Genomic DNA, 24,345 nt, shown 5'->3' on the forward strand with positions numbered 1-24,345 from the left:
TCGGGCGCCTCTTCTTCTTGACAGAACGACCCACGTGCAGTATTTCGAAACAAAGTTAAGACGAACGTGAATCGCGCAGATAGCGGCACGCGCCAAAGTTCAACATCTCCGTAATAATTAAGCCGAAGTTGTTTTATATAAATGTGTGTGTGTGTGTGTGTGTGTGTGTGTGTGCAATGCTCGACCGAATCACGATTCGAGTCTGTACTACTAAAGTAGAAAGTTTCAATTAACCTCCAAGAATTTTTCACTGTACGGTATTATTAATGCTGCGTTCAGAAAACCGGGACTGTAAAATACAGGATAAGTGATATCCAGTTTACAACAATACAGAGCTAACGGTGCAGAGTGAATAAGATTAATGTAAGAGATCGTCAAAATTTATCTACAGATTATTTCAAAGAAAAATCAAAATCGTTATGCCTCATGAAGCTAATCGGTAATTTGCGGAGAAGAATATACGGGTTCTCTGAAAATCGTTTTACGATATTCTTCAACAGTAATTGTCGATAGTTGAGGTATAAGAATTAATTAATAATAATTTTTCAGCGAAACAGCTCGATTCTTGAAATATTCACGTTGAGCGCTGTATATATTGACCGAATTACTGTATTATTAGTTTCATAAAACTACCACGTTTAAAAATGTGATATCACATTATCTCGATAAATAAATTCATTTTTCATGGAAACTTTTATTTAATACTGAATTAACAGTATAATACGTATTAATTGTAATAACGCATACACAAAATAATATTTTTAAAATTGCCTGAAAAAACAAACCTACCTATGCTAACGTCTCACAATGGAGAGGCTTGAGGTTTGAACATGATATATTGTGCCCCAGAACACGTATTATCTCTACAAATTAATTCTCGTTTAGTCTATTTGTTCGTACAAAACCACAGTGCACAGTCATAGATGATTATGACATATTTGTCATAATAAACAATACGAATATTTCGCAGGGTCTTGCCTACAAATACCGGATGCATATCATAAATCTAGATTATGTCATTTAAGAATTTTGGGGCTGGGTTCGAAGCAATTCCAATAGTTCCGAGAACCGATCGGAGCTCCGTAAACGTAACATCGTTTGTATTCTTGGGAATTTTTGAGTTAGGTTCGACGGTCATGGGTTATGTTACGGGCTGATATTCTCCATTGTCATCGTAATCGACTGAGGAGAAAATTAACTGTTTCAGAACCCATGCGGGCATGTGTTCATTAGGGTGCATAGTGCATTGGTCCAAAAAAATAGAGTATTTCTTTTCAAAGACACACGTTGAATATTTTTAGGAAGAGGAAATAAAATGCCTGTCACAATTTGAGCCCTTAATGTTAATATGCAGTGATTCCTGAACGCAAATTTTCATTTTTTGAGATTGACAGCGAAAATATTAGTCTTATCGCAAAATAGTGTGGTTTTTTTCGTAAAGCACTTCAACCGCTGTAAAACCGTGGCATTCAATTAATTTTCAACTTGATCAAATTTACTATGTAATTATTACACGTAATAATATGTAATATATGTAATTCCACTTTAAAAGCACCTTTTTTCAGCAAAAAATGAACTTGCTTCTAGATTTGGTCGATTATTTTTTAATTATCCTTGTTACAAGTTGTAAAATACTTTCGCTAATTAAAATACTTTTAATTAAAGAGTTTATTGACTGAAGATATATTCTTCAGTCAACATACAGTTGAATCATTAATAGGTATTTAATATTTTCTCTTTTTCCCCACGATACTGTTTCGATGATTATTTGAATTTCCCGCGACATTTGACAGATTGACTACAAGCAACATGGCCGCCTTACAGCTTTCATTCATCACAGAAAAACAACACGGGGAACACGGGATACCGCTTCCAGTTAGTTCTGTTAGCGTATAACCTAGAGATCAGTGTGTGCAACTCGAGCGCCTTACATTATGCAACTGGACTTACAGTCACGCGTCGAGTAGTCGAGAGTCTAGCATCAACGGTGGATATCTGGATGCCTAAGATAAGGCGCATTGCATGCCCGATGGGAGAAGAATTATTGCCAAAATGAAAAAAAATAAATAAAATAAAAATAAAAAAAAGCAGGACAAAGACGGTAAAAGATTAGTTTGAGAAATTGAAGTATCAGCATCTAAAAAGTGCATCGTCAAAAAAAATTAATAGAAACTGATTAGCTTCTGATCATTGATTTAGCAACGAAAGAGATTTCTATTTTGAGAAGCGTTTAATTGAATTCTATACTATGAATTAGCTGCAGGTTTATATAAATACGCGTGGTTATAGCTATTGGTACATTAATTACGTGCGTAATAAGAGCATCGGCTCAACGTTCCGAGAAAACGCCAGGGCAATTACTCTTGGAGCAGGGTGAAAAGGAAAAAAAAATTAGGGGCTAACAAGAGTTGAATCAAACACATTTAAAGTCAGTGGACTGGTTCGCCGGTTAGTTAGTGAATTAATTAAAGCGATTAGGAAGTAATTTCGGGCGAGAGTTGCCTAATCAAAGACTCACGCTGGGCAGAGCAGAAGATGAAGCAAAACGAAGGACAGAATCCGCGCGAATAATTTAACACGAACGACTTGGCTAAGTCCCAAATCGTGTACATCACGCACTCTGGATACCGACAGACTTGAATATACGAGAGTGTGCAACGTGCATGGTGTTTATTATAGAAACGCCTATCGAGGCGCGCGGAAGCTTGCAAAACGAATCTAGGACTAGGAACTGGACATTTTGCATTTTCAAATAAGCTACGAGAAAAACATGTACATAAACTTAGAGAGAAAATTGAGGGGGTTAAGACAGTTGTAAACAAACGCAATCCTGATAAAATTGTCTTGTTTCCTGGAAACTCGGAAACGGTTTGTACAATATTTAAAGATCTTCACCGCAACGTTTCCATCCGTGAACCGTTGCCGTTCAAGTATTTATTATACGTGGGTTCGTCTGCGTTCCGAGCCGCACTTAATAACTTATCTCCAGTCAACTATGAAGCCATATTCCGTCAGCGGTCTACGAGAGAATCTCTCTCTTCTCTCATCGCATAGAGAACGAGAATTGAGAAAAAATTTCAAGACGGATTTTGTTCTCCTGTTCCTCGGAGATTTTTTGACTCGCAAGACGGTCCAATCGGAAAGGTATTAGAGTTTTATTTATGAAAAATATGAACGTTGATATGGAGAACGGATTTTTGAGCATATCAAATTCCGGCGCGAAACTATCGTTCTTCAATATCGACTCATGATCCCTAAGATGTAACGAAGTAATACAGACTTTGAAACGCATATTTTTTCTGCACACTGGACAAAGTTTTGATTTTTTTTCTTTTTTACGTTCATGCAGAAATGAAACGTTGCAGTTTGTTATTCAGACCGCAAACGTAAAAACGATTCTTCATTATTACTGCTGATGAAAGACAATTTTCTTATTTTATTTGTTTTTTTTGTAAATGGTGTGATTCAGCCGGCAGCCAAAGACCGACAAACTGATGATCTTCGTACTATCTCACCCTCCTGACCTCGATACGACGAACTGTTATAGGTACGTAAGACTAGAGTTCAAAGCCACAATTCATCCGTTGCATGTAGAAATCAGAATATCGGTCATTACAAGGGAAGAACATTTGTTCCAGATTCCTACAGCGATTTCAACACACTTTTCAATAATCATCTGTACATTCAAATTTTGCAAAAGCGGTTCAAAATTTGTTTCTCTCATAAATTGTTTAAAAAAGAAAAAAAAAACGAGCTTCATTTCACGTGGCAAAAGGTCAAAGTTTGGAATTCGAAACTTTGCAAGTCTCGGCTCCGTATAAATTCTTTTTCTCCCCAGTGTAAATTCTAACTCTGAATTATTCAGGGTGTATTTAACCACCGAGGTGGTGAAACTGAACACTTTCAAAGCTGGTTAAATGAACATACGATATGTTCAAGTTTAGTTCCAAGTACTTGGATGAACAAATCGGTGAATTTTGCTAATTTGGAATGCCGAGCAAATGTAAAACACTTATATTTCCGTCAATTGATTGAATCATTATACGCAACGAATATTTATTTAAAAAAACATTTGCTTCGTTTCATTTGATATTTAAAGATATGGTTATCTTTCCATCGTATTTTTTGGAAGGATAAGAAGTTGATCCGTTCGAAGTTACTCGCGAGTTACTCCCAGACGTCTGAATAATACGTTTTCTCTCGACTGCTTATGACGACTGCGTTAGACGGCAACGCGCGTTCACTCGATACATCATATAACGAGCGAAATACGAGTTCTATACGAAGTAACTGCTGGCAGCAATTGGCAGAGATTGTGAGAGAAAATAACATCATTCTTTAACACCTGAGAATATAATCTACCTGTACCAATTTATGCTGCACGTAATAAGAAGCGAGTGCAAATTGCCATGAACAAATATAAATAACATGTCTGGTTTCTTTCGCATGTAGAGCAAAGATGTAAAAAAGTTTGCAGCTGTCAACTGCGAGTGAATATATTTGAGAAAGTAGCGAAGAAGGACCGTAATTATCGGTGCAGAAGCAAACTGAATTTGATTCATGTGTAATCGATAAGAAAATTGAACGAGTGATGTCAACCGATCTTGTGGACAGGCCGACGTCCTTTTCTTATCGTTGATTGCATTTTACCGAGGGAGAAAAAGAACGAAAAAGGAAAATTTGGAGCAAACGATCTATTCGACATGTATTGTAGTATTTTTTTCTTCTCTCTCCTGATTCTCAATCTTGAGCCGGATGTCGCCCGCGCTGTTCAACGGTCAATATGACAAACTGCCTGTTAAAGATAGGCAGCGATATGTAAATATATAGCTTGCAGCATCTTGCAACTAATAAAAAACACTTTATGCAATCAAGCAGTGTTACGATCATCGTGAAATTTATCACCGTTCGGTTTTTTGACCGTCCTTTCAAAAGAAAGAATTTTGACCGTGAAATAATCATAGAATTTTATAATATTCCACAGGATTTCAGAGTTTTCAAACGATTTCATAAGATTTCACGAGTGGTGCACAGATGCACCAGATTTCAAGGGTTGGTCAACCCGCATTTCTAATACGATTAAAGTTTCCCTCTTTGTAACGCGATTTTTTCCCTTTCTTTGATATTACAGTCACAGTATGAATTTTCCGCATGAAAGTCACCGGCTGATTCATCACAGCGTAATTGACTCGGATGTTATTATATACCTTGCATAGGTAAAAACTTGCAGCCATCATTACAAGTACGGAACGTGCAATTTCGCTATTTACCTGCGTGACGAGCTCGTACGTGAATGACACTTTCCGTTTCGGAATCAGAACCCAGCCAATAAGCTGTCCCGCTTCGGTCCGAGTCGCTTTGGAGATCGTCCGACGTCTCCTCGAGGATCGTCTCCAGAAATTCGACCTGCCGTACAAGCAGAGCGTCTGTAAATAAGAAGAAACTACGATATAATCAATTGTCGTGGTAGGATACGAGAAAGAGACTTTATCATTCAATTATAAGGAGGAATAAGGGAACGTAATACGAACGGAATAAGTTTCAGTTGATAAACTTTCGTAAGAAATAGAGCGCGATAAACCGTCAAAATTGACCTGATTTTAACAGTAGCATGCTGACTCTGATGGAAACAGGGGAAATTAAAAACTACACATTTCCAATCCGCGAGTGCAAAATTACTACAGAAGCTATTTCTTGCCAATCATAAATCAGATGATAAAAAATCGTCGAGAAATCTGCGTCAAAAGGGAATGTGATGGTAGAAAAATAAGCTTTGTATCGTAATGTTATACAAGTTTCGGTAAACTTTTCCCGTTTTCTTGAACGACAGCCACAGTTTACGAATAAATTGAGAAGAATGGACAAAGATTGTAAAAAATTTTCCATGACTTTCCGTGAATTTTTGTTACAGCGATCGATGTATTTGAATTTATTTATAATACAGTTGCAGACGTTCGGTTTATAAGCGCGTGAAAAGTGTGTTAATGGTTGTGCACGTTAACGATCTTTAATCGCTGTATAGATGTTGGGCTTTCCGCTGCGGCTGCCGCGAAGGAATTTTCTGCGGGAGACAATAAAGAATATAATAAATTCTAATACGAAAAAAAGTGAAGAGCGAGAAAATTCCTATTCGCGATATTATATGCACGATAAAAACAGTAGAATGCCGGAATTTTCATCCATGCCACGGAATTTTAAGACTTTAATGTGCCGACTTGAATCGACGAAGGAAAATTTACTTTTGCACGACGATCCGATATCTTTTTTGCCTGAATCAATGTAGATTTCTCTGTGCAACATACCGGAACTTTGATGACGAATTGGATGGATTATCTTCATGAAAAGTTAGAAAAAGAAAATAAATCTGTAAAATATTTCCATTAACGTTACTAACTGTCCCAATAATGATGAACGTGAATAAAACAATATCTTTAATATGCAATAGAAATAAATCTGTACAAATACGAATAAAATCAGAGAAACAGAGCTGAGGTTAATTATTTTGAACGTTGCGATTGTAAAAACTTTCCTCAAATCGATGTCATTACAACTTGTGCCATTCGAATTTCCTCAGATTCGTTTCTATCACGTGATCGAAATGTTGTTTCATTAGTTATCATCATCATCATTGGCGCAAATAAGATTGTTGGAGATTTTTTCAAGGTTTTATCCCTCTCCCATCTTAACTTTTGATTCAGACGGTACGTCCGATTAATCCTTAAAAGCTCGTATACAAGATCTTCCGTCTCCCTATCTTCTAAACGACCGAAGCGTCGGGTCAAATGCGCGCCTGCATGGTTGATAGAACCGAGTTAATTGATCCAATTAAACATCGTTAAACCGACCCCAATGTCAGACCTAAATAAGGCGGGTCCATATCAGCGTATCAGGGTACTTTGCTTCCACCGTATCGCATGCAATTGACTGCTTCCGTCAATTCTTACTTTTCCTTTTAATGCACACCGATCGTTCTTCATCTTTCACTGTGCGGAGAGAAAGATTTATCTTTCCATGAGGAAAATGAATGCGACATATTTTATAATAATGTGCATTGTACACGCAATGAAATACATGACATATACGTATATATATAATGTATATAATATATTAACGAATCGCCGGAGGCAACACGATCGGAAATTATCATCGTCGTCAAAGGCAGTATAACTTCCAGGCGATTATTGTTGAAGAGGAAGATGGGGAGAAAAAAATCTCTCTCATTACTGGTATGCAAGGCATCCGTCACGGAGCGGGCATCAGATCCACAGGTATCTAATATTACCTCCAGAGTCGGGAAACAGTTACGGTTTACGATTGACGCAAGTCGTAAGGTAGCGACGAAACGGAGTTAATTGAAGCTTATTCATTCAAGCCATTTTTCCCCTGCGTTCTTTTTTCAAGGCTAAGCTATACTCAAAAAAATTACCATGATTGCAGGTTTTCCGATTAGCTTCGAACAGAATATCGAAATCGAATTTCCTTTGATCAATCAACAAATTAGATGTTGTAAAATCGCGCTTTGACATATCCAATAACCTGTTTTCCTTCGCCATTTTACTTACTTAGCAAACCAGTTATTTAAAATTTTGATCGATTTCTGAAGCAGGTGCCATTTCATTAATTATAAATCATTGAAAGTCTGGTACAGCAAAATCAATGAACAGTATCGATTCTCTATCAACCAACCGCATTTAGCCGAAAACTCGCATGATCAAAATATACGCGTCCGATCAAGTTGAGATAATTCAGGAATATACTTTGATTATCTTATAAGGTGATGGTGTATTTTAAAAGTATTAATAAAAATCACAGAAATAAAAACCTTACTGTAGAAAAAAAAAAATTCAAACATTTTGTTTCCTTCTTTTACAATATTTTATAATTCTCGATCTGCCCAAAAGTTGTTTTCGCCTACATTCGAAGTACGCTTCGAAATGACCCAGTGTGTTATCGAAGGGTTAAACACGCTTTCTCACGTACTTTACTGCGGTTCCCATAGTGGGTAAGAGTCGGTTACGTGCGTTACATTTGCGGCTTAGGTACATATAGCCCAAGCTACAGAGATTTTTTCATGCAAAAAGTGTTAGACGAAAACCAGCTGCGCCATTGTTTGTAAAATACTGTTGCGCCCAGCATATTTCACGATCTTTTCATTAGAATATTTCAGCAACAAATAGGAATATTTGAACTCATTTTCTTTTTGTTTCCGGGGTATTTCGTTCCGAGAAACACGATTCTCCAATCAAATCGTTCGAAAAACGAACAGGAGAGCAACAATTCTACTTTTTTTGCTATATTTTGTTATATCATTTAGAAACATTACGAACGTGTATAGTATTTATAGCGGCATTACTTTCAATGGAATTATATCGGAGGAAAATTAATATGGATGGGATGTATAAATTGGAGAATCGTGTTAACGGTATTACTATATATACATGCCTCTCCTTGCTTGCTGCTCTACCCCCACTCTTCAACTACTCTCACGCGCTCGGCCGTTTTTCGTGAGGTTCAGCTTTATTTTTAACATATTTCGCAGCGTTTTAATGAAAAACCAAGATGAACGTTTCGTAGTATGAGAATTCTACATTCAAAATCTTTTTTGGAAATTGAAATCGGACCATACCTGTCGCATTCAGGTCTGCTGGAAAATTGCATAGTAAAATATTCAAATGGCCACGGATCAAAAACTACGCATCGGACAGTTCCTGCTCTTCGCACGTATAAAGTTTATATCAATAACTAATACTGACCGGAGGATCTACGCTACAACTCAAAAAATAACCAAGTTATGAATTTTTGAAAAAACTCCATTTTGGCCGGGTTTTTCCGATTTTCTCTTAAACTAAGAGTCCGATCGAGTCGTCCGACATCTCATTTTATTCCTCCTTTCATTTTCTACAATTTTACTATCGACACCGTCACGATTACTCTGATAGTTTCAATTTTATGAGCAAAAAACTAAAAAAAAGGCAATTTTTTGCACAAAATTGTTAATAAAAAAGTTATAAATAACAAAGTCGAGTGAAAAACATCTCACTATATCATATGGAACTATTTTACAAACAATGGCGCAGCTGGTTTTCTTCTAACACTTTTTACACAAAATGCCTACTCTAAATCTCTGTAGCTTGGCCTAATAGAGGATGCGCCAGCACGCTGTTGGCCATGGGATAAAGTCAAAGAGAGAGAGAGAGAGAGAGAGAGAGAGAGAGAGAGAGAGAGAGAGAGAGAGAGAGAGAGAGAGAGAGAGAGAGAGAGAGAAAGAGGGATACGGTACCCGCATAGCGTGTGGCGCATTCCGTGGGTTTGATGCCCTTTTTTGTGTGTGTGTGTGTGTGTGTGTATGTGTGTGTGTGGAAAAGTAACACTCTGGATTCAGGGTTCACGGTTCACGGTTCAGCCAGCTCGGTTCAAGGCTTCTATATATCGCCACCGTCACTTCCGCGCACCTACTTCGCACAACGTGCCATGGCTTTCGTATACCTCCGAGGTACCTCCTCTTATGGAGGTCACACCATGTGCACGTCGTGCAATAAGCCCACCGTTAACGACCAGCATCCTTGACATTCCCTTGGGAAGAGGGTGCAAATACATTAGAGAATGCAACTCGTAAATTCGAACTCATCAGTGCCTGCTGAAGCAACGAGTTCAACGAAAAATATAATAATTATCTGAGCGAAAGTTCAATCGCGGCTTATTATTATTGCCGGTGTCGTTGTTGTTGTTGTTGTGGTTGTTGTTACAGACGCCCCGAAGTCAGCCGTATTTACATGAAATTATTCAAACATGTATGCGATAGAGTCGAAAAAGGAAAATCATTACGATGATATTACTGGTACAACCATATCGTGTATTTGATGAGGAGTGCGGCATAATTACGAGGTTGAAGTTAGCGACGTTACCGTAACGAAACACTGGGGAAAAAATCATTTTTTTTCTTATTTTTACAATGACTTTGACGGAACTACACTGAGAGAAATTTTTAGTTCCGGTTACCGCTCAGTCCTTAACTAATTTCATTTTTTACCATAATCGAAAAATATACTTCTAGGTACAAAATGAAAATTAGTTTTCTAGCTGTTACTGAAAAGTCTAGTATCCGATACTATTCTTTCTCATTACGATCACTGTTACTACATTTTCTTGTAACTGTTGCGAAAATTTAATGCTTGTGCAACAATAAATTGATGTTAAAGCCTTATTTAACTAAAAAAGTACAGTAAACCGAACAAACTGATTTTGCGTTGTAATTACCAAGAAAAGGATCGACGATAGCACGAAATGGTTACGCGTACTTCGTATTTCGTAATGCCAACAATGTTCGAATAGTCTTTTTAAGGATACCTGTTTTACTGAATTTTTCTAGTTACTATAACAAATCAAATTTTTCTCAGTGTATGATTTCTAAATATAAGTATGTTTTGTTTTGTTACAGTTTAATGAATTTCCATCAATTCCAAAATCGCGGACTAACGCTTTTTCCTCGATATGAATCGTTACAATAACATTACTAACTTCAACATGATCAGAAAGATAGGGTATAAAGTGGAATCTCACGAGTTTCACTGGGTATTGATTTTTCTTTTTAATTAAATTTTGAGATTTCACATCGTTATATTCGCTAACATGGTACACTCCGGCAAAAAAACATATTCTATTTCCACACAGGAATAATGTGTTCAACAGAAAAAATCAAAAATTCTTATCGTTACTCCAACTTTGCCTGCAGTCTGTAAAATGTGCCAAAAAATTTTCAGGTTTTTTCGTACATCTCGTATATCATTTGTAAAACGATACTGATTTCAATACAACTATCTGTAGCACGTAATTACGTTGAAAAGAAATTATGCTTAATCTTCCGATGAGCATCGAAGCCGACCTTCATAGAACGATTAATCGTTACGACGTATAGTATTGAATTTGATGAATTCTGAAGGAGTCAAGGATACATGCAGACTCGAAAGAAACTTGGTTCAGCGAATGATGATTTATGTACGTGTATAATGTAATATTGGGCACCGTACGTAGCGAACAAAAAGTGAAAGGCGTCCAGGAAGTCGTGCAGGAGTGCAGAGCAGAGGTGGAAACTTGCGTTACTCGGGTTATATCACGTATATATATACGACACATCGCACATCGTGCACACATGTGTTACGATTCCTGACCTGAGAGCAATTAAACATGGGCGCAGAACAATTAGCTTCGAACGTAGGTGTACGAAATCCATGCATAGGTTAAGAGAGAAGAATCTGTTTGGTATTGAAAATATCGCTCCGGATACAAACCACACGTATTTTACTATAATATTCTAGTAAACTGTAACAAATGAAATATTTCTCAGGGCTATGAGTATCTATATAAATATACGAATTCGGCATTTTGATTTATTCTGCATATTTGCGCAGTTGCGCGGTGTGTGATCCTGAACAGCACGAAAAATTCACGTAGGCAGCAGCTGTTTGGACAAGAGAATAAAAAAATATCATCTCAAGAGAGTTCCATATTTGGGGCCTGCTTCAGCTTCGCATTTCAACCAACCATAAATACGTATAGTTCTCAACTTCAAATGACGATTACGTAAACCTCACTGCAGCATTCCTCGGTCGTATACGATCAATCCAAAATCTATGCTTGCGTAGAGAATTTTTTTCATTTTATATACATTTTTTTGTAATAAATCGAGAAGCTATCGAACTCAAGTCTTCCAGCAAAGTTCTATAAGTGCGATTCGCTTACTCGAATACTTCTACCGTAGAGATTTCTTACATCTCTATGACTTCTGCCGAATGAATTTTTTCATAGAGAATGACGGACCAAACTGTCGGAAAAAGTGGCTTGTGTAAGATAAAACCGAGAGCCAACGATAAGAAAAGCTGATCTTCGTTTCTTGTATTATAAACGTATAGGTATAATCACGAATTCACTATGGATCGTTCCGTATTTGTCACACTTAAATTTATAATCGGGGAATATTTGTATTCAGGAGCGAGTCGAGGGGTCAGGATCAGCGATAAATCTTTGAAGATAACTAGATACGTGTATAGGCAATTCGGAGGCAAAAATATGCACCTCGTCGCGCGTATGAAAACGATGAATATGCAGTAGTAACTAGAACAAATATCGAAACGCGAATCAATCGGCAACTTTTCGCGATTAGTTAAACGGTCCATGCTTGTACATACAATGCGTATATACATTGCATAGAGTTAAAATTAGAAAGAATCATTTACGGATACTGGTTGTTTACCGAACGTTTACAAATGCGATGTACGCGGTGGGCGTATAACGTATACGTGTAACGACGAGCCTTGTGGAATTTATCGCTCAATTAAAGACCTAAGTAAAGTTTAACTAGCACTGAGTCATCGTATTGGCAAGCAAATACGGACAAATGTACGCAGGAAATTCTAGTAAAAATTTTTTACTCCAAAGAGACTTCGGGTTTCGGTATTTTTATTCCTCTATTTTCTTCTCCCGATGCAAAATGTCCGAGATTCAATTTTAGAGCGAGAAATCTCGAAGTGGTATTAAGATTTGTAAACCGCTGATCCACGATATTCTTTTATGGTTTTCTAACTAAATGTGCATCGGGAGATGAAAATAAAAATAAATAACGTGGCGGGGAATTTTTCATTTTTTGTTATCTCTAAATTTAAATTGCACGTTCAAAAATCTGCGACAACGATACCTGGTTACTATTTCGAAGATTTGAAATAAGATCAATCGATATTTGAATTGGTATAATGATGACAGAATGGTTAGTGAAATGTTGTAAAAGAGTTATTCCGATGATGATACTACTCAAGACTCGTTGCGGTGTTATCGCCTGTAGAGAAACAAAGGCAAGAAACATATTATTATTTATAATCTTCTCGATACTCTAATCGTTCAATAACCACGTGCTACTTCAGGAACGGAGTAAATAACGTTGATTTCCGTTTAAAAATTCTCGTCACAATTGACGTTAAAATATATTGTACGAGTAAAAAATATTTTACACCATCGCTGTAAATGCATATTCTAACCATAAAAAAATTACGCAACAGTAAAAAAAGAATAGCAATCGAGTTATCTTCAGCGACGTACATCAAAGGAAAATTCCGAAATTATACACTTGCTGATTATTTGCCATAAGCTTGATTGCGTGCGATGTAGATATATATCTCGACAAGTTAACCACATCCCTCTTTCAAACTCACCAACCTCCTTAACTCCTCTATTTTCACGTTTAGTTATCTTCGCGAGTCCAATGTTAACGAATAATGTACATAATATATATAATACATATTTTTACCAAGGGTGAAATCATCCGTTTTGCCCTTTTTTCTGATCTAGTAGCTTCGTAGATAAACGACGCATTAAAGGTTTCATGTGTTAAAAGAAGAGTAAGGTTTCTGCGTCAACCAGTATTATAATAAAAACAGTCCTGTTTTTCGACTTCTATATAGAAACACGTATCGCCAATGAAAGCATTTTTCACTGCTGAATTTACATGTGCCTGTTGGATCATTTCTTTACGCTCAACGAACCCCGTTATTTTATTCCGTAACACTAACGCATATATTTTTAAAGCCATACGTAGCCATAATAGTCGGAAACTGGTCTCTTCACTCTGAGCCAGGACATATCGCACGACTTTATCTCAACTAAACGGCATCAAGTTAGGAATGTACGTGTGCTTAAAGAATATTAATCCTTTCGTCGAAAACTCCTCAATACATTGAGTTTATCTTTGATCCTGTAGAAAAGCCCAGTCACTGAACAGGGTGTTTCAGAAAAATCATTGTACTGGAATCAGCTGAATAGAACAACAACGTGATCGTAGGAAATACCCTGAAGGATTGAAAATCCTCAACCAAAATGACAACCGCATCGTCGTTTATCGAAAATATACGAAATTCGATTTCGCGTACGTTATTTAGAAGTTAGCGTGGGATTTTGTGTAAATAAATCAAGGATCGGTGATTTCTTTGATTATTTTCATTGGCCTGCGATATAATGCTGGCATGCCCACGCAAAACGTAAACGTATAATAAGTCTACGTATACGTTATACGTTCCTTCGATCATTCGATGGGATAACAATTATCACGTGTATATGTGACAAGCGCATGCGCATAATAGCGGTACGTACGAGTGTGAGAATAGAATTTTAATAGTTGGCGGCGATGACATAACACCGCGTGGCTGACGAGTGTCAAGACTTTACGATCATCGAACAAACTGCGGATAGTTCGACTCGCTTCTCACGCAGATGCATTTTAATTGCTTCGGCAAGTGTGCAATTTTTCAACGCAATGTGCATTGCTGTTCTTCGAAACTGCGTTACGTAGATACTAACGTAACCACAGTTCGCGTTATACTTGTTCATCGCGTAACTTAACTGCCAAGAATTCGCCTCCTCCTCCAACGAAGGTATCGGATGCATTGATCGTGCAACTGCTGTTAGATTTAATTGCCAACCGCTCTTTATTCGCATACATCATAGTTTTGATAATAATCGTATAATAAAAAGCAGCGTTTGCTGAACGACTCGAATTCCTATGAAATCCAATAAAACCCCGTATGTACCAAAGTATTACGAAATATTGTCGAATCTTCGTGAAGTAACGCGAAGTCTTGTGAAACCCCCGTGAATCAGTGGGCCCGACCATCTCCCTGAGTACTTCCATCAACTTGTATTATCATGCTGGTTAGTTTCTAATTTCATCAAGGTACGACGTGGTAAGGAACACGCACCGTTATTCGCAGGAAACGGAACCTTGCCGCGATCTTGTGATAGTAACGTTTCGACCCGTGGAACAAGACAATGCATCCAGATACCTTGTGGAACTGTTTAAAAATGTTCAAGCGTTTTATTTCTCAAAATCCATTAAACTAACATTTGCAAATTTTGCAAACTTCACTCGTATCGACACAAGTGAATGCAGCACGAGTTCAAAGAATTGCTACATCCCTTTTTTCCAAACAGAACTCCAATTATCCTTACTCTCAATTTCTCCCCCACTCTTCGTCATGCTGCAAAAAATTGGTCGAAAATTTTGTACCGCGTGGTCAGAGATACGTAAAAGATGGCGAATCGAGCGACGTGTGTACGAAGCAACAGGTGCTACTACCCGCAATCACGTACGTTTATCGTGATACGTTGTATCTTCTGTTCGGTAGGGCTGTAATACTGGAAGGAATGACGGGCAGTAGCCGCACCACCACTGGTGTACCAACGCGATGTAAGGCAAAACGTGATCTTGTAGCCGAGCTAAGGTCCCGTTGCTTATGTACGTACCTGCCTGTAGACGGCTATCTCGAATTTTAATTTTAAAGAACCTGCAACGTCTCTCTCTCTCTCTTCCTCCTCTTTCTCTTTATCTTTTTCTCTGACATTTTAAGCACCCGTATTGACATTGATTTTAAAACAGCTCCGAGTCGAGACATACGTTGTAAATAATTTGATGTAAAAATTAGCCGATGCGAAGTTACGTGGAACAATTTTTTAGCTCGATCCGGAAATTTAGCACCAAATACTGTTACGCGGACACCAACAATGTTGAATTGACGGCAATTCGTGTTTTGTATAAGTCTAGGCCAAGATATTTTTTTTACAGTGTACCCATCTATTCCGATAATACAATCCAGATAGTAATCAGCGATTGAAATTGATAAAAATTTCAAGCTCTATCGACTAGCTGTCGCCGGTCATTGATTCCCTGCCATGGAACGATGAAAATCATCGTTGTTGTTGCGTTGGTTTATTTTTAATATCACAGCGTCGTTGGCACGATTGTACGATCTGCACGACGTTGCTGTGGGAATGAGGTAAACTTCGTAATCCTTATTCACGGATCATATAGAAGCAAGGTTGTTAGTTCCGGCGATGATTCCGCAGAAATTTAATACCTATATTATACCGGATAATAATTTGATTGAAATACCTTGTAACGGACTGTGCATGCGTTTTATATAGATGACAAGCCTCATAAATCGAGTGTATAATTTTCATTAGCTCATTCTCTGTGTGTATACACACAATTATAGAAAGTAGCCCAGATTCGGCATTATAACAACGTGAAATTATATGCAAATTGAAATACTATAACTGCTGCTATGTTTTCCCGCACTGTTGCTGCTGCTGCTGCATTGGTGGTGATGGTGTTATTACACCCGTTTATTATGGGAATAACCGGAATAATGATACCTCCTACTGCGAATCGTAAGGGGAGAATAAGAAGGAAAAAGAGAGGAAAATATTCAGAGCATAAAACCGACACGTTCGCAGATTATTCAGAAACTCGACAGAGATCTGTGTTTGCGATACATATAGGTACAGAACATAACTTTTGAAAGTAGTTTAATATCGCGAATACTCTCACGGTTTAACCAAATTCAAGGATAAATGTTACTATATCCTGAGATTTATTGAATGATATTCACACCATTTCTCAGTTAAAAAATGAGACCGACAACTTTGGAATCTGTTAAAAAACAACAGGGTTTATATTCGCTTTGAACGTTCTAATTATAAAACCTTCTCACAAGTTGTTGATATCTTGGCTTGTGATAGCCGAATCCGATCAAATTCATCTTAGTTTCATATTATGTTATTCTTTCATTCGTTTTCACTGTCATCAGCGGATGTAATATTATTATTCTCCTCTCTCTTCCTAACTTTAGATTCACACGGTGAGACCCGGTCATCCTTAATCGAAACAAATAAATAAAAATATAATACAACGTGCAGTATAAATATCTAATATGTCTTTAATTCCGTGAGCTGCGCTCGAAATACGCAATAAGCAGGTACACAGAACACGCGTAAAATCCATTAGCGCGGAAATCCTTTAGCCCGTATATTCGTATATTTATACGCTTTAGTACTCGGCGAAGAGGATGAAGGGGAACTGAAGAGAAAACAAACCAAATGTACGTTGTAATGTTACAGCCAGTGACCGGAACAGTCAAATTTATGCCCACCCATGGGTCAACTCAGATTTATGTGCTTCGAGCTTCAAGAAGCAGCAGAGAAGCGCATATTTTCTTGACTGCGTTACTTCAGGTAAACGACTCAAGATTCATTTCTTGTTACACCCGCATCAAATTACCCCAATATATACGCGAAAATATATTACGAACGACCGTAATCGAATAGAACAGCACCACGTGGCTCGATTTTTTGATTACAACTAGAAAATTCGCTTTAATTTTCTACCCCGAACTTCTGTCTTTATCAGTAAACGTTGAAACCTGAAAATAGTCAAAGCTATGTGGAATAAATAAATCTAAAAATAATTTCTCTAGTCGGTAAAAAGAATAATTCCTCTGCACAATTAATTCAAATACCTCACGAGGATCTGGAGGGCACTCGAGTAGAAAGTGCAGGCCAGTGCTGACATGCCGCATTGTTACAACAAAGTCTATCCTAGTGCCGAGCTCTGTAGCGGTAAACACAACATATGCCTGGACACGTGTTGCAGATAAATAAAGAGAGGGCTATATGCCCGAGGGGATTGGAAGGGGGATAATTCGTTGGCCAAAATAGACGAAGGGGGACACGAACCATTGGAGCGTGGATCTTCGTGCGTAGGTTGAAAGTTGGGCTGGTAATGGCTCGCCGAGTGTATCTGCAGCTGCATCTGAGGAGCGTGGAAGCCGTAGGCCGGAAACCACGAGTTCAGCCCGAGTTCCATCCCCGATTCCGAGGCTGAGGGTGAACCAGACGCCGTCGTCGTCGTCGTCGTCGTTGTCGTGGTTTCCTGCTGCAGGGTCACCGGTTCGCTCGTTGCTTCGTTCATATCTCCTGCGCAGCATATATGTACATGCATCATCATCACGCAACAAATTCTTCGACTCTGTTAACGAGTATGGTGTATTGTGGGGGTGATACTTAATGTCGTCGTTCTTGAATTTTCTTTGCCCTATGGGGTAAAGTAGTTTGAAATATATTTGAAGAAATATAATCAAAACACGAGTCTCCTATCTCAGTTTCATGTTCTACTCCAAGGCCTTTGAATTTTCCTATTTGAATAACAGTAAGACAAATTTTTATTCTTACCAAACCGTTGCGTCAAGCAATTTGAAACTTGGTAAATTTTTTACCTCTAGTTTTGTTGTTGCAAAAAAAAAAAAATAAATAAATAAATGAATTAACCACGATGCACCAACAAACCTCTGTTATTCAAATAGGTAAATTCGAAGGCTTTGGGATTGAACTTATTCTCTGCAGGATTGAAATAAGAGCCTGGGCATTCGGTTGTACATTTCAGGAAAAAAATTATTTCGAGATTATTCGAGATATTCTGCCCAAAATTAAAAAATGACCATATTAAGTACCACCCTAAAGGGTACATTTTACAAATACAGTGAAACTTAACAGGCTGAATTAGAGACTACGCATGCCCGAGATCACTGAATTCTATTGGTCGGCGAGATCGTATTGCGGTAATATTTTCGTCTGCAAGGCGGGGAAGCCAACTCACTCAAAACATGGCATGAGATTTAAAATTCTTACGCGTCGAGTGGCGAATTAAAATTATGTTGTTAGAACGATTTGTAAGAGTCAAAATAGTCATCGGTCAGTTCAGAATAGAAGTTTGTTAAACCTGTCCGATTTTCTATAAACCACTTAATGATATCTGCTCAATAGAAAAACAAAAAATGCATCAACGCTCAATCGACTAACTATAAGTTTCATCATTTCCTTTCGGTATAAAAATTCAGCAATAAAGCAGACCAAAAAGATAAAAACAGTAGTAATCAGGGAAAATATTTTTATCGTGAAACGAAAGGCGATTTTATTTAAATCAACAGGAAAATACCCGAAGCAAATCAAATAGACTAAACGAACTATTCTTCTCTATATATGAGGAAAAATTAGGGAGGTTCGAAACTGAAATTGAAAGTAACAGCAAAATAACAAAAATCTCCCGATTTCGATATTCTACAATATTCAACGTTTTTTATCTCAGAATAAAGTACAATTAAGCATTTCATATGACTGAAATGCAAAGTTCGATAATTCTTCCATCTCTAATCGTAAGCTCACGATGTTTTAGGCAATACATTATTCTACACAAGTTTTTCAGTATTCATGTTATACAAGATGCTTCTTTGAACGAACAATTCGGATGAAATGAACGATCAATCTGAAAAATTATCATATACTGTCACATTCAAGACAACCGGGTTATCGATTGATAACCAACTATCTATAAAACAGGTCTCACAAAGTTTAAACTTCGTCCTTCGTTTCATGAATTTTTTTTTTTGCCAATTTCTAAAACTGTGTTTGCGACTAAACGTTGGAAAAAAAAAATAAACATTAATTCAAATGAGTCTAAGGTCAAGTGATTTTATACACTATTTTGTGCATTAAGTGTGCACAAGAATTCCAAGTAAAGCCCTGACGTTTGTTATAATTTCTCTAATACATACCTTGAAAAAAAAATCGCATAGCAAACAAGATAAACCAGTAAAACCTGATTGAATATGAATCAGCATTAATTTTGTCAATTGTTGCGGAAACCTTTTCTCTTTCAATGAAGAATGAATTAGATACATCAACGCGGATTTCAGTTCGATCCCAATTTTACCGATTCGTATAACAATACGTCTTTACATCACATTCTACGAACGCAGATCGAATTATGAAAAATTGATAAAAACCGAAAACAAAATTTTGTCGCAAGCTCTCCTTTCCACACTGCCTTCCGACCAACAATATTTATTCAACTGGAAGAGAATTGTAAAAAAAACAAACGAATAAAATCCGTGAAAAAGACGAGAAGCATCATATTTGATTGAGACTGATAATAAAATCTGATTAAAAATCTCCGATCGTAAAATCAGAAGACAGGTCTTTAATAACTGAACACGAATTGCAACGAACATCTGATTAAAACCGACAAATCTTTTTTCTACCCGCGTCTCACCTTACCTCTCATTTCTCTCTTATCAGCTGTGAAATATTATATATGCCGTCAGGCTGTCACCGTCATCGTTTGTCATCTTATCGTTGACGGGAATTCGAGTTGTTTCGGTTTCACGGTCAGGCCCCGGTAATAATTTAGACGCAACCGAGTCTCAATTGTTATCGAACCGATAATTTTTCAAGTCCGTCACAGAAGGTGAAACGTGCTCTCGAGTTTACCGTAACAACTCGGTTGCATGTATGGTCACAGGCACACGATGGTTATAGGTTATACTCCATGGCTCAAAGCGAAGTACAGTTAAGCCGAATCTCGTGTAAGTATTTACGTATGTTTCGAGGCGAGAATATACACCCGACATATCCCGCGTGCATAACGTAGAAGACACGGAGATGTTTATCGACGAGAAATTGGTCGGAACAGTGCCAAGAAAAGAGTAGGAGGAAAATGCTGTAACGCGCGGTTGTTACAAAGCAACACGTGCGATAACAAACGAGCTTTTCGAATCGCGTTGACGATTGCGGCATCGTAAATACGCGCTTGTGCAACGTCGCCGGATCGCGGAAACCTTACGAAATAAATAACATCGAAGCTTTGCTTTGATTATAAATGGCAGGGGGACGTAAATCTGAACTTTAGAACTGACCAACGATCGACAATTAATTAAATTCTTTCTCGAGTTGGGACGTTCCGTTTGTTATTTTCTCACCAACGTGCAGCGATCACCGATCCGCGATCATCGCCACATAAGTCTTTCGACGATAACCCGGCAGCTTTTGAAAGTCTATGTATAAATATTCCTTCGCGCAAATGATTCACACAGGATGGAGTCGGATACAAAGTTTGACCGAACGGGGTGAAGTGCGCCGAAAATAACCATCACAGCGCAACGGCGCGACCGAGTTTAAAAAGAAAACAAACGCGAATCGGCGAGACATCGATCGCAGCGATTTCAACTACCGTTCGACGCATCGAATACGCTTTAATCAATCGCGCTCTAGCCGGCAGCGGGGTGAATAACGCGAATGCTTAACATGAAATTGGGCAGTGTTGGACGATCGGCGGGTGACGCGCGTTTTAGGAGCCGATGTAGATATCGGCCGACAAGCGAACGTGCGTTTTACCTGCTGCGTTCCATGCATCGAGACGCATTCCTCGGCGTGTTTCGTAGGCGCGCTACGTGACCGACCGCATCGTCGGCGCAGATCCGGGGTGGGTATGTTTGTATTCACTTGTTTTCAGGGTACAGCTTCCTCCTCCACACTTGTTTTCCGCAAGGCATGCTACGTGCGCTGCCGGAGTGGCACAAGTGCGCGGATACTGGCGTTAAATAACGCAGGTAAGTGTCGCACCTCACTCACGAACAAACGGCCATATTATTTTATTATCCGCGAAGCACAAACCACACCTGTTGCGATATAAATCCCTGGATATGCGACGAACGCGCGACTCGCTCCACGAACCATCGCCAGCCGTCGTGGCTGTCAAATGCGTCAAACAATGAACGTAAACCGAAGAGTAAACTCGGTTTACTCTACGGTAAATACTAGAACAAAACTGCTTTCGCCTCCGAGCCGACAGCCAATCCCCTCCGTGCCGACTGCACCACGTGGTCATCCCTAAGCCAATTACGGTGCCGCCTCGATCCTCTGACAGGTCGCCACACCGAGTCGCGAGCTCTCCGATGCAAAGAAACATGCTTACGTTCAGCGGAGTCTGAATGCCGACTCCCGTTGCGCCTTGCGGAGTACGGAGAGAGCCTCCGGCGCTTCGCGACGTTATGCGGCTTTCTTACCGCGTTGCCGCTCTGCCCACCTTCGTCTACGCGCAAAATACATCGACAATCTTCTCCGGTTATCCGGACATCCTGATACCCTCGAAAACTATCGCAAGTTGTTGTACCGTTTTTCATTCTTCTGCGCGTCCTATTCTCTGTTCACCATATGAGATACCTAATTGGACCTTCAAAGAACTCGCGTGTTCGTTCTGAATCGAATTTCTCGATTACGCTGCAGCTTTATTGCTGAAGTATATGCTGTTATCGGCCTGTCAACGAACCGCGGAATTCCCAATGCGAAAACGGTTGACGATATCTTTTAGTCCCCGATTCGTCAGAGAATACGGTTTTTCGATGCTTCGGAAATTAGTCGCGTTGTAAATCAATTTTACACTATTAACATTTTTCAACTTGTACGAATTTTCATGGCTTGTTATAATAATAAAAATAATAATTACTAGTTATTGTTCGTTAATGTTCTCTTGTACTGACGGACAGAGGTCTTGATGCATGTACCGTTTTCATTTGACTGACAATGAAACATATTGCAGATTAATTTTTATCTCAACAAGTATCCCTAACATTAATAATAAGGCTTCATCAGTCATGCATTTAAGACTCATCTCTTCGAGAACATACTTGATTGATCTGGTATGTATAGTGTCAGTACCTAATATGTATGCTATTAGGCCGATCATCAGTCCTGCTAAAGACTGATTGTGCACGGTTTACATTTCAGTATAATATAATGGATATAGATGAACAAATAGAAGAAAATAACTTTGACAAACTAAACTTATACTTACGTCGTATATTTCTAAGTTTCAAATAAAGAAAAAATGGGTGGGGGTAAAAGACTAGAATGACCAATTTACAGAAGGACCAAAATATCTCATTTTCAAAGACGCGAAATTTAATTCGGGGGATTATCAAAATGTGTAAAATCCAAGTATAAAAAATTGAACATATAGAACGTCAAAATACGGAAAGACAAGATGTTTAAAGGCCCAAACATAGAAGGGCAAAAGCTAAAATCTGTATACGATATTATATTATCGAGACAAATTCTAAGGATTTTACATTTTAGCATTATATATTCCTTTTACATATTCTTTTTATCACTCCATAATTCAACTTTCTACATTTATAAATTCTATAAATAAAATTTTCGCATCCTTAAAAATTCGATATTGTGAACCTACTAGTTTTGATTATCCTCATTTTTCCCCCCACCCGAAAATATTCGGGTCCGTTACAATTATTTTCGATAAAAATTGCTAAAATTTTTTAGAAATTGCACATAAAAAAAACTATATCGTATTTTATAACTTTTAAACAATGAACCGATTTCAATTAAATTAATTGCGTAAAGACCTCGGATGAGAAACTTCTGCAAGAGGTAGCGGAGAGAAACGCAACTTTTATACCAATAGTTCTGGAGTTGTGAAACGAATTTTTGATGCGACCTACGTGAAACAACGAGATTCGGTCTTTTGTCTGACTGAATGTACCTAAAACATCGCAATTTAAGATATAAAGTAGATGGAGGAGATGCAAAGTTTGAAAGCAATAGTTATTTCAAATTTTATCGTGGTATTAGCTATTCGTATTACAGGCCACACGGTTCGAGCTTTGCATGCAACAATATGAGGATGGTTCGAACCAAACTTTGTTCAAAACATAAAAAAAAACCCATAAATAAAATGGCGCGTATGTTATATTTAGAAACCCATAAAAACCATCCCCTCGGTATTCTTATCCATCGATATTTTATCTTCTTTTCGAGTCACTTCCACGGGAAATAACCGCGCGTGCTCAAGGCAAAATATTCATTTTTTCTCGTGAACCACACCGTTATAATGGGATAAATATCTGCAAGCGTAACTATTCCTATATCCATGTTCGAAAGCCGGAAGAGTTTGTTTTCCGTTGAAAGGTATTTTTATTCCCTGATTACCATTCGCTGACCCCTCAGGCTCGTTAAGGGTGTATGGATTTGGTAATCATTTGAGAAGCGATAAATATTACAAACTATGCGTAATCAGAGAGCGAACCTCTCATCTACCGCAATGAATACAGAGTGTGATTTTGCAGGAAAGTAGCGGTGTAACGTTACAGCAGCGAGCGCGTTGAGATTGCTGCCACAGAGGAGCTTTGCATGTGAGATACGAGAAAATCGCTCGGAATATCCGTACGAGTACAGGTTTATTTCATTAAAATGTACATTCATTCACAGATAGCATTTACCAGCTGCGTACCTATATCCACACGGGTACATACGCGCACGTTGCTGTTGCGTAACAACTTATACTACGGACCGGAAACTGACCGCGAGGTGGTCAGTATGTATATGAGGATATTCGAGGTCGTTGAGCTCGTCGGTCGCGTACATCAGAGTGCTAAAAATTGGGTTTGCGATAATAATTGTAAATTTATCCATCGTCGTTACCTCATGTCAGCACTCTCAATTTGTAAACAAGTTTTTCTTGATACGACTTGTACGAGTATATGATCGATTATTAGACCCTGCCTTGTATTCGCAAAATCCCCAATTTCATTCCGGACTTGAAATTATTATATTATTATTATTATTGTTGTTGTTGTTATTATTATTATTATTTTGTTTGATAGCAGCGATATTCTTTTA

At 38.2% G+C, this 24,345-nt stretch overlaps 1 protein-coding gene across 6 annotated transcripts in view; it reads right to left on the reverse strand.

The window, feature by feature from the left end:
• LOC107219882 overlaps positions 1 to 21,605 on the reverse strand; it is an 83,543-nt gene extending 61,938 nt beyond the window's left edge. For 3 of the 6 annotated variants that reach the window (XM_046734723.1, XM_046734721.1, XM_046734722.1), the window contains exons 1-3: positions 21,046 to 21,601; positions 17,554 to 17,793; positions 5,271 to 5,426 (exon numbers count right to left, since the gene is read on the reverse strand). In XM_046734723.1, coding sequence (XP_046590679.1) covers positions 5,271 to 5,426; positions 17,554 to 17,793; positions 21,046 to 21,073 — 424 coding nt within the window. In that variant the 5' untranslated portion in view covers positions 21,074 to 21,601. Of the gene's footprint in view, positions 1 to 5,270; positions 5,427 to 17,553; positions 17,794 to 19,929; positions 20,081 to 21,045 lie in introns of those variants that run through there. The other 3 variants (XM_015658229.2, XM_046734719.1, XM_046734720.1) reach the window with 2 other exon arrangements.
• Between the last annotated feature and the right edge of the window lie 2,740 nt (positions 21,606 to 24,345).

Source organism: Neodiprion lecontei, chromosome 3 (genome assembly GCF_021901455.1).
Source record: "Neodiprion lecontei isolate iyNeoLeco1 chromosome 3, iyNeoLeco1.1, whole genome shotgun sequence".
Classification (NCBI taxonomy): domain Eukaryota; kingdom Metazoa; phylum Arthropoda; class Insecta; order Hymenoptera; family Diprionidae; genus Neodiprion; species Neodiprion lecontei.